This window comes from Takifugu rubripes, chromosome 3 (genome assembly GCF_901000725.2).
Source record: "Takifugu rubripes chromosome 3, fTakRub1.2, whole genome shotgun sequence".
NCBI classification, from domain to species: domain Eukaryota; kingdom Metazoa; phylum Chordata; class Actinopteri; order Tetraodontiformes; family Tetraodontidae; genus Takifugu; species Takifugu rubripes.
The window spans coordinates 10,306,336-10,318,459 of NC_042287.1; the positions used below are offsets into that span (position 1 = coordinate 10,306,336).

The window sequence follows — 12,124 nt, forward strand, 5'->3', positions numbered from 1 at the left end:
CGCAGCTTCAATCATTTGTTGGTCCGTTTATGTAGCCAAAAGTTCTGCGTCCCTTCAAAGTGTGTTTCAGCCAAATTGCTGTTTGCTGACTGGTGTCAGACGCTTTGTGACAGGCTTAACTTGAACTTCAAATTGGGGACATCTACGTGGTTATTTATTTATTCCACTATATGCTTTTGTGCTTGCAAAAGGTTGTGGTGAAAGATTTCAGGAACCTTATTTCCACCCGACTTGGTGGGAAGTTAAACACCGTGGGCCAGTGAAATTTAACTTGTTACATTTACTTTTGGATCATTTTAATCTAGCTATTTTTTTGGCATTTCAATTCTTTAAATATTTGAAATATTCGACCTATTTATTTAGGGATTGTTTTATTTATTTTCATTCTTTATTTTTAACAATTGGTCTTTTACTGCTCTTGAGCTCTCGTGACTTTGAGACTGCCCAAATCTGTTTATGGCATCTGTCTCCGCGTCCTAAAGGTCAGTGAGCTTCACAGTGCCCTTCGCAGAGAACTTGTGAGGCATGTGGTCTGCGTTTCCGCGCCACCCCGCTGCCGTTTATGGTACCAGGACGGCTGGAGAACCAGGAAAGTGTCGCTCCCATTGAAGTGTGCGGGAGGATTGTGGACAGTTGCGCGGGCGTTAACGTGAGATGATGGGTAGAATGCCAAACATAAAACGTCCATCGTTTCACCGCGCGCAGAAATATCCTATTGATTTTGACATGATTCCTTTATGAGGACTGTTTTGGTCTGTAATCTTCTGCCTGATCAAATTGTTTTCCAGCCTCGCCGCACCCTCAACAGCCTCTAAGGCGGCAGTGAAATCTTCACTGCCGCCTTTGAAGAGTCTTAAACTTATTGTTGGCGTTGGAATGACAGTCAGTGCCTGAAAACACTGAAGAACCTTGCGAAGATCCTATTAAGACACCATTTGGACACCTTCACTTTTACGTTAACTGACTGGGCAAAACTGCGCGGCGCTTGGAACGCGTCTGTTTGACCACTCACGTGATCATTTATTTGACTATATTTTCTTCTTTCCACAACAATTGCACGTGCACAATAACTACAATTTTTATATCGCAAAGAACCTTTGCCAATCCTGTGAATTATTTGGCATTTTTAGGAACGTTGTGCGGAAAGGCACTTCTGCTGATGGTCAAATATTCATCTTTGACTTTCGCTCACTTCAAAGCACTTGATGATGGATTATTCATCAGGTTATGCACCACTCTGTGCAGCACATTTACAACTCGCAGCGAAGTTTGAATGTGCCATCTAATTAAACTCCAGAAACGGTGAATAATATTCTTATATGCACTATATGTCCTAGTTTCTGGAGTTCAGCCTCGAAAAGCCTGCATCTGTAACGGAAAAACAAACAGAAACACCGAGTGGCCCAACAGGAATTTCTACGATATCTCGTTCTGGAGCTAGAGCCCTGAAGCTTCTTTCAGAGCTTCTATTTTGGGCCAACGCACTGAAACACGTCTGTGCAAGGCCAGCGCAAACGAAAATAATGCTGCTCGACCTTCACGGCTGATATTTCATTTGTTAGAAATGCTTTGAATACATGTTCACTTTTGTGATTAAGAAAATCTAAATGTATTTTTATGTGACGTCAACAACAGTTTTAGAAGGTAGACGTAAATTAAAACGCGGAAGCATTAAGGAAAACATTATTATTCAGCAGGTTGTCGATGCATGTGTTGTTGTCAACACATCCTGTAGTTCATGTTGACATTGACAAGGTCAATTTTTCCAATTTTTTTTTTGCAGCCATGGGTGTAAATAACACTTTGCAACCATGTTTCCAAAATGATCTTCCAAACGCTGATATGTTCCAAAATTATTTCAATTATATTAGTTAATGGGTTCAATTATATTAGTTAATGGGTTTAATAATAATAATAATAATAATAATAATAATAATAATTTATATATATATATATATATATATATATATATATATATATATATATATATATATATATTTGAGAGAGCATGCCTTATAGGATTTTATCTGCATTTCATGCTCTTTGTTTGGACTTGGGTAGTATTCGCGGGGAATGCAACCGGCCCCTTTAGCAAGAAAATATCTCAAGCAAACGTATTTTTGTTTGTTTTTTATGAGGTTCCAGCAACTTGGTTTGCTGATCTCTCCCATGTTTTGAACATCTAAATAAATGGAGACTGCTGCTATTGTGCGATATTAAACGATTTAATACTTCTAATAAAAAAAGTTAACACGTTGTTGTCAAAGCTTTATAACCAGGGAGTTGGAAGGGAAATATGCTCTCTAGATTACGTAAAATGTTGAAGTAATACAGGCGCAGCCGCAAAGGCTTCATGCTAGTGCATTCCATGAAATCTAAGAAAGAACAAGAATACACAAAAGAAATACTCTTTAGTGTTGCTTGAAACTGTTCGCAGCTCATTCAGTCACGTTTAACTGGCTGACTTACATCCAATTAAACTTATCTGGGCCATGAGGGGCCAGTAATATGATTACAGGCTCCCCACATTCAGCCTTGACTCGGGCAAACCGCGCAGCCGTGTCCTGTGGAACGGCGTCCATTGTGTGTTATGAGCGTTGTATCTTTTTCTTTTTTAGCAGATTTATCTCCCAGAGCACAAAACACCCAGCAATATTTAGGAGCGCCAGTTAGAGTTCTTCTTAACAAGAGCGTGACACCCAGGTTAACCATTGTAATTATGGGGCAAGGTAGCAATACATAACTTAAATTCCACAGACAGCGTCGTAAAGTTGGTGCTCCAACAGTGATATTTAGGCAGAAAATGATATATTTCTGAAACAGCTCGTCTTTGGAGCACTCACTTTAACCTTTTAAATGTATTTAAATATTTTGGTCAACAGTTTGTACTGTGAAGCACACTTAAATGGAGGATGAGGTGGGGGCCTGAGGGCAGATGCGTGCAGACTCAGCATGGCTGGTTCAACGCATACGAATCCCACATTTCCAGGGTCCTACTGCTAGAGGATTATCAGATGCTGCGGCTCATGCATGTGTGAATATGAAGGCATGTTAACCCGCCTTTCTGACTGATTTTGTTTTAGCTTGATAAGCTGCGAATAAATGTAACAAAAGTCGGAATTAATGATCCTGCACCGCAGAACTCCTCCTGTCTCGATAAAATACCCATTTTTTCCGCACATATTTTCCTGATCACAATCATTTATAGTGCTTCCATGACAGTATTATTTATTCATGCAACCACTTCCACTACAATCCTCATGGTAATGCAATTCAAAATACTGGAGTTGTTGAATCAAAGCATTGCTGATAAGAAATAGATTTTTGATGCATTCAATTATTCATTTAATATTTTAAAGATCTTTTTGTGTAATTGCATTTCGTTAACCTTAGACAAAGTGATTTCAGTGATTTGTAGCTGAAATCACACAACAGCTTTTAGAATATTCGATTTTTTTCATCACTTTTTTCTTTAATACGGAGTTCTCCCTATAGAGACACAGCTAATGTGATTTTAATGTTTGAATTATTATTGTTTATAGGCAAACTGCAGGACACCAATTGTGAAGCATGTGTCGACCATGTGCAGCTGCACAGGCCCTTTATTTCCTGACCTATAATCATTTCAGTATCTGAGCTTTGCTATACTTCTACACATTTCATATTTACCCTCTCTTAAATTTGCGTTTTCAAATTGATTTAATAATGTTGAGGTTTCCCGAAATGAATACGTTTCCGGACAGGACACCTAATCTCCATTTTCCGAATTCATTGTACTGCTCTGTCTGTTTATTATCGAGTTGGAGACTATCTAACTGCAGGATTTTCAAATTCTTCTCCTTCTCCGTGTTAATGGTTTTCTATAGAACAAAGGGATTTAACGTTACTGCAGCCATTCCGAGTTTTATGGTGGACATAGAGAGGATTTTAGTGGTCAAATTCAAGTGCTGTGTCTGGACAGCTGTCTGCTTTCTTTGTACTTGGATGCAGGATACATCAAGTTAGACAGCCTTTTGTCTCTGGGGGTAGTAAACAAGCTTATGCCAATAGTACCTCTCTCCACGCCTGCAGTGTGTATGGTTAGGTCTGATCACGCCAGAAATCAACAAAAACACTTTGGTTTCAATTATTTTTTAAAGAACACGTGTGTGTTTTACGTGATTGTGGCCGTGTTATTGGTCCATTGATCAGCAATTCTCTTTTATAACACTAGAAAGGAGCCTATAAACATAAACAAAAGCCCATGATATTAATTTTACCTTGTAATGTTATCAGGTACTCTATAAAAATGGAAGACTGTCCTCCGCAGTACAATTAAAAGTTTACAATTACACTGGAAAAAAAAGCACACACAAGCTCACTTTTCCCTCCAAACTCTTCATTTATTACAGAATGGTAAAATGTCCGGAGGACATCTACAGCTATCGACATTCCACGACGGAATAAAATGATCATGGCAGCTTAAAACTTCAACTGGGAGTTACTTAGTTTGCAGGGAAACACAGAATGTTGCCTTTAGTTGGATGGAAGACTCGCTGTCGCTCTGTGGTGCAGATTGTGGCTAGAAAAACGGACACAACATTTAATTTGATCAACCGTCCTGCATCCAAAACAGTTTAGATTATAACTTTCCAAATGGCTTTCATTCGGATCCACCCCTCACACATGGGGGTAAAACCGACTGCAGCTATTTAAATTGGAGTAATTATGTTTGTTTCACAGTCTTTGTGCACATTTGGGTGAAGTTGCACAATCCCGAGGCGTCTGTGCATTACTCCTACAGGGACTCAGGGACCTTGGATGATGAAATGCACAGTCGTCCTCAAAGGATTCTGTCATGATCCGGAGTCAAGGGGGCTTAGATTGAAAAGACCGGGTATCAACACGTACGTTGCTATTAGGCTTTTTCTGAGCAATGGTGTGACTCGGAATGCTTCAGTCAGTGCAGCGGAGAGTTCAAATCCTTCATTTAGTTGCCGAGGTAAAAGAGATAAACGTGATCATATTGCTGTTATATAGCTGGAGTGTGTGCAACAGCCGCAACCAGGGCACGAAAATAATACACGTCGCATGATAAGATCGGCTGCACTGCTGAAATAAAAGCTCGCAGCTCTATCGAAGAACGCGACTGTGAGACGTCTGTGCGGCGCGCTGGTAGGCTTGAGGAATCGATTTTTATCAGATTTTCATTGACAACGAGAAGAAGCCCTTATATTTGATGTTAATCATCCAATATCAGCTATTACATTGTCTTTTACGTATTTATACTGTTATCACAACCAGATAAACAGCGGCAGTGGGATTTAAAAAAAAAATATTTACATATTTATGGCAATAAGGCATCGATAACCTAAATCACTATTAATATTATTAATACTCATACCTTTAAAATGAATAACAATTCTAAAATGCACGTCTTTCAGTGCACCCTTTGTATAGTGCTGTCTGTTTAAGAAGCACGCGCTCCAACCACCAGCCCACATTCATAAAGAGACACAACATATCTACTTAAATATTCAGAAGTCTGAAGAACGAAATCAGTTGCTAATCTTCTTAGTCAGTCCGTGATGTGCAAATACTGTTCGTTTGAACCACGATGGTCTTACCCAAAGCCAACCACTCCTACACATCCAACTCCTCCAAATTGATATATGACAATATCTACTTTCGATCACGTGTTTGCGTGGCGACTTAGACGGATTGCGCGTCATCTCGCCTTCCCAAATTTTTCCCTTCTGCAGCAGCTCGTATCCAAAACATATCTATAGAAGGGGCGCGGGAGAGAAAGATGTTTAACTCGGTCAATTTAGGCAACTTCTGCTCCCAGACGCGCAAAGACCGGACATCCGAGTTTGGAGACAGGACAGGCTGTGCGTCCAACATCTACCTCCCCAGCTGCACCTACTACGTCCCCGAGTTTTCTGCCGTCTCTTCGTTTCTTCCACAGGCCACGTCCCGGCAAATCAGCTACCCTTATTCCACAAATCTGTCTCAAGTGCAGCCGGTGCGGGACGTTTCATACGGCTTGGACCCGGCCAGTAAATGGCACCGGAGCAACTATGCATCGTGCTACTCCGGGGAGGATCTGGTGCATAGAGACTGTCTTCCACCATCCACCATGACAGAAATGCTTATGAAGAACGAGAGCGTGTACAGCCACCACCATCACCATCACACCCACCCGGGCTCCAATCATCCCTCCGCGGGTTTTTACTCCGGCGTCGGCAAGAACAACGTCCTCCCACAGGGCTTCGACCGCTTTTTCGAGACCGCATACTGCAGCAGCACGGACAATCAGTCAGACATTTGTTTACAAAAGGGCGAGGGAGGGAAGCAGGAAAGCGACTCACAGCAGCCACAGCAGCCGCAGCAGCAGCGACAGCAACCATCGGCCGCCTTGGCCGGCGCCTCGGAACAGGAGAAGGACCCAGGAGATGAGGAGGAACAAACTAATTCTGGTTCTTGCAGCACCTCTTCTCCTGCGGCGACCAAGGAGGGCAACGCCGGCAAGAGCAGCCACTCGAGTAGGTACCGAAGCTGTAAAATGGGGGAAGGTTGAGGGGACCAGTCCGGTGTTTTGTCGGTCAGATTTTATGTGGAGTTTTATAAGCATTCAAAGGATTTTATTATAACCCTACAAAGGTCTTTCTTGCAACGAGAAGAATTTTTACGATGGGAAAAGCCTTTCACAAAAGGGGGATGTTATACACAGCCGCCACGATGCTGCAAGTCTGTGAATTTTTTAAGAGAGAGCCTTTGTGACAAATGTTAACTTTGATCGTGAACTTGCGTTGATCATTTTAAAGGATTTTCTCTTTGGGCTGTCAGGGGTAAAAACCAATTGGGCAGAACATTGCTTTTGGCGTCTTGTGGCTTTTTTTTTAACACCCTGCTTGCTCGCAAAGTGCATCCAATATTATACAGTTTCACGCCCTATCTATCTATCTATCTATCTATCTATCTATCTATCTATCTATCTATCTATCTATCTATCTATCTATCTATCTATCTATCTATCTATCTATCTATCTATCTATCTATCTATCTATCTATCTATCATGCAATTTCCTCCTAGGTTTCTGTAAATAATAATTTATATCATTTCTTTACTGATTGTCTGCATGCAGCTGTTTTTAACTCATAACCTGACATTCTATCTTGAAAGAAAACTTGAATTTGAGGTCTGAAATAGCTGTTACTGCTGTGCCATAGGTCCCAGTGGTGTTTAGTTTCACGTCCACGGTATTAGCATGCTGCCGGGCGGTGGATGCAATTAAAACTAAAGGCTGTCATTCGCCGCACATGCACGCCAAAATATGTAAATAATCGTGATTATTTTCTTTTAAAGACTTCTGTTGGTGAAGAGGATAATTTTGTCCGCACAGGCCACCAGAAATGGATTTCATATCGTGATCGTGTAAATAGGTTAGCTGCAGAGGAATGTGACGCAGATAATGCGCGAAGATACCTCTATTGTTGCGCATTTCCAACAGATAAACACATGCTTAGAAGCTGTCAGTAGATTTTATTTCGGTCTAGTGCTATCAGATATTTAAAACTCTTCGTGGCTGTCTTATCTGTCTGATTTACGCCATGACCGTTGGCCCCAGTATGAAGCAAATAGCCCAATTAGAAACATAAAGATGCATTTTCTCTTGTGTTTCTCCAAATATGTGCATAGTGTTTGTTCAATCCACTCTAATTCTATTCCCAAAATTCGTAGAATTTTTAATAATGCTTTTTTCTTCAGGCACTCCTCGTACAAGGAAGAAGAGGTGTCCATATTCCAAATTTCAGATCCGCGAGTTGGAGCGGGAATTCTTCTTCAACGTTTACATCAACAAGGAGAAAAGGTTGCAGCTGTCCAGAATGCTAAACCTGACCGACCGCCAGGTCAAAATTTGGTTCCAGAATAGGCGAATGAAAGAGAAGAAGCTGAGCAGAGATCGTCTGCAGTATTTTTCCGGAAACCCTCTATTGTGAGCAGGAAAGGTGTCCGGAGCTGTGACATTAAGGCCGGTAACCTCACTGAAGTGTAATTCTTGGCCTTTTCCAGATGAGCCCGTATCACCAACAAAGCTGTATTTAAGTGAACGGTGGGACTTATTAGGCCTGATTTGGATAAACTCACCATTTCTTAAGCGCTAGTGGTGGTTTTCCGAAAGGTCCACGTGGTTACAATAATCATTTATACATATGCTCTTAATTAGGACCCTCTGTTTATCAGAATCATCTGTTCTCTTTAGTCTATTGTTCGTATTGACCACATTGGCTGTTAAAAAAAGAAAATCCAAATGATAATTTGAAATTCGCGTAGACAGCTTTCAGCTTCTCGCGCTTCTCTGGTCTATGTATATAATATATCATTATCTAATTATTTCCAGACCAGGGTTTGAACAGTTCAAATAATAATAAAAAAGATCTGCAGCTTCATAGTGTTTTTTTTCCACCAGTACGAACTGTGACGTGCAGTCTGTGAAAGTACTCTACCCCCCTGTACAGAGCAGCATATGCGTTGTGCATTCGTGAGTGTAAATAGGCATATGCTGAATTTCCTTTTCCTCTTTCCTTGCTGCTATTTTCACTACACTTCCTCAACAGCTTTAACGCCAACATTCGGTAAATTATTTGCTTAAACCCTTTGGATTCCAGAGAGGAAGAATAGATTGTTGGCCTGTGTATCATGAATATAACAAATATGAAATAAATAGAAACATATAGGCAAAACCCGGAGACTGTGTGATTTTTGTGCCATCATCTGAGTGATTCTGTCGCGTTTATTCTGAGTCACAGCCGTGTGGAATTCACAAGTGCTCATAAATGTGCGCATAACCCGAAACTGTTGGCCTATATACATGGCATTAGCACGTTTTAACTTGTTGTTTATGGTCAGTTCAGGAGGATTCACACGTTTACTGGGGTACAAGTGATGGCGGCTGTGAAACAAGGAGTGCTGGAGGGCCTGTTCTCACTAGATTTTTTTTGGGGGGGGGGGTGGGGGGTGATATTTTCCAAAGCTGGTCATTCTTTCAAGATAGTGTTTGGATTTGAGATTGCATGCTAACCGGGGTTTCGGCCGGGATCATGGATATGCAGAGAAAGCCGGTGGACTGATAACCTCTTTGAGTGCGCACTAAATGGAATCGCCACTCTTGTCGTCTAGACACTGCCATAAAGGGTGAGGCACTGAATGCCTATTTTTTTCTCTTAATTGCACCGTCTGTTCAGGGGAATAGCCTTCACTTCCGCAGTAAATAGTAAACAAGCAGGACTGGATGTCCGAAAAGGGGCGTTAAGCCTAAAGATTTCGACGTGAACTCGGTCTGTGGGCAACGACAACCCCACCCCCTTCCGTGCGCAATCGTCACGTTCATTGTTCAGCCTAAAAATTAGAATTCCAGGGTAAATTCTATTTACATTAGCCCTTTTTGCCCCAAATAAATACATGCATGATTAGCTTTTCTGAAATGATGTTGAAGTAAGTGGAATATCTTTTGCAATGTTTTGTTTATTTATTTATTTATTCAACCTTCTGGGCGTTGCCAACACTTCTAACATCAGTTGAGCTCACTCAGAACCTCGACCTCTTTCATCACATCAGTTATGAATAAATATCTGGTGTATTCTGACCACGGGCGAATGAAGGAAAGAGGTTTTTAAAGCACCGAATTTAAGCTCTGGTGTGAGTTCTGTCGCAACCATTGATTGCAAGTGTTCACACATTTGCAATTTATAATTAAATGTAGTCTTTGAACTTCAATAATGTCAAGTTCTTCACCTTTAACCTGTTGCAATAAAGCGGAATCGAGGAGCCCCTTCAGTCCGGAAATTTGCGTAGCGACGAAACGGTCCAATGAGCGTGAGTGGGAACAAGACGTGGAATGTGTACAGAAAGCAACTTTGACCCCACGCATTAAACTGCAGCAGGTAAGTTTGCCAGCGTTAGCACGCCCTGTAAATACACTTTATTGTCCCTGTAAAATGTATATCCCTTCACGCATTATACAGTTCAAAACTGTGTTGCTATAATCTGTATTTTGGCAGCATATTTATATTCCAGACAGACAAAATCATTCGTTTTGAGACATGCCGAGCTCTTAAATGGTTATGTATGCGCGGGTGCTTGCTGCGTTGATTCATTAACTAAACATCTCAACAGCTCTGGGCTTCCATGAAAGGAAATCTTCTGCATTTGGTAAAATTATTTGGTTTGCCACCATGCTTTAATGCTTAGTGTGTATAAACTGTGATAAAATGCGGGTTAACATTTATATATTGGGCTAAACCACAAAGAAAGTGGGATTTGGGTGTGGTCCAATCCAGGAAAAGGATAGAATAAAAAGGCAGGCTGGATTCTCCCCCATCTTTCCTGGTAGAAATTGCCGTATGAATTTGGAGGGACAGGGATCCTTCCTGACAAAGGAAAGGCGATGCACAGCAGAAGAGATCAAGGCTGCAGGAGCCTTGACACACCCACCAACCTTGGCCCTGGGACGGCGGTGGAGGGCAATTTGTAGTCATGGCTTCTCCAGCACGCAACGTCACTAACACGGCGCCGCAGAGGCTTCTGCCAATGATGTTCTTCAACCACATGGGGGCCAGGAGCACCACAGCCCCGCGCAATTTTCTTGAAAAAAATCTCTCCTCTGACACGCGTTAAAATGAAATTAAATGCGGCATAAAAAACAACAACAACAACAACAAAAACACAATACCTGATGCGCGACAGAGGGACAGTCCACTCTGCCGGAACTGCAACTGCCAATCTGGGTTCAGTCAGCATTGCAGAAAATGGCGGTGCACTTGTGTGCAAAAGCAAAGCAGCGGCAGAAGGAAACCATTCACATCTGCACGAAACGGGCTTGAAAACAGTTTTGATCGAAATAGATTGTGGACTTTCGACGTCGAGTTTATAGATTTCACTAAACTGTGTTATCCCACAAATGGAACATTATTTCAAAAGTTAAATACAACTCAGAGCTCAAGTATAAAACTATTATTTTATAGAGCAAAAGACTGTCACATGCATAAGTTACTGGAATAAATAATTGATATACCCGTCAATATAAATGTTATTGTTTTTCTATCATTACTTTAAAGCGAGCCTGTTGTAGTGAAGCAGTCAGACTTCAGATTCTTTTTTTCTCTTTGCAAATATGTTACAAGCGGTTCTAATCTATTGGATTGTTTTATCCTCCAGTCTCGTGGTCACATCTCAGCACCTATCCTGTTCTATTGGGCTATAAAACACAGCGGTGTTGTAAAAGCAGCTCCTGCAACTTCCTGCAAACAAATAACACTCAAAATACTTGGATTTACTTTGACTCATTATTCTATTTATCCATTATTACCACTCACATTATGCTGTCAATAATTTATATCAAGTTTGAAGGTAGAACTGCCACCCGTTGTGTATGTGTTGTGGTCGAGTGACGTAATAATATATTTACTTTGACTGTGATTGTTTTATTTAAAAATCATCGTTATTCTGTCGCTCTCTATTTACAAGACACCTACTGCACAGAGGTATCAAGGATGAAACAGAATTCTCTCACATCGACCTTTAATTTTTTTTTTAAATTTTACTTAACGTTGTTGTAATTGTCACAAAACAGAAAGCAGCTCTGTCTTCATTCCCACGAAATTCAACACAATGACCTACCTGTGCGCAATATTCTAACAGCCTCGGGCTTTTACTTAATTGGATGAGAATTTAGTGGCGAAACGCTGGCTGTAGCTTAGACAAGTGCAAAGACTTCGGTGAAATACGGCTCAGTCAAGTCCGTGCGTGTGAAACCGTCTCAACGCCCAAAAGGCGATGTTTCAAAATTCTTTTCTTTAAATTAAAGCTAATACAAAAGTAATTTTTGAATATAAATTGTGATTTAAATTAGAGTACACGAACGCTTTCCTTTGAGTATTTGCCTAAATGGCTGTTTTAAGAGAAATAAAAACAAGAACAAAGAGATCACTCGTATAATTAAAAATAAAACCAAACCCCCGTAAAAAAGTAAAGCTACATAATGTAGAATTTAGAAAAGTTCTGTCAAAATAAGATACATGTTTGATATTAGATATATGTTTGTAGTTTGTTAAGCAATGAACGACCCCCCCTCACAATATT

At 40.8% G+C, this 12,124-nt stretch overlaps 1 protein-coding gene and 1 long non-coding RNA gene across 2 annotated transcripts; one reads left to right on the forward strand and one right to left on the reverse strand.

Moving 5' to 3' along the window:
- Positions 1-4,367: 4,367 nt before the first annotated feature.
- LOC115249158 (uncharacterized) lies at positions 4,368-6,493 on the reverse strand. Its single transcript, XR_003887860.1, has 3 exons — positions 6,351-6,493; positions 6,182-6,276; positions 4,368-4,561 (listed from the first exon to the last, which is right to left on the reverse strand). It is a non-coding gene; the product is annotated as an uncharacterized lncRNA (long non-coding RNA).
- hoxc11a (homeobox C11a) lies at positions 5,328-8,727 on the forward strand. The gene is made up of 2 exons (XM_003963067.3): positions 5,328-6,524; positions 7,751-8,727. Exons 1-2 carry the CDS (start codon positions 5,789-5,791, stop codon positions 7,981-7,983), a joined length of 969 nt encoding a protein of 322 aa, XP_003963116.1. The 5' UTR covers positions 5,328-5,788; the 3' UTR covers positions 7,984-8,727.
- Positions 8,728-12,124: the final 3,397 nt, after the last annotated feature.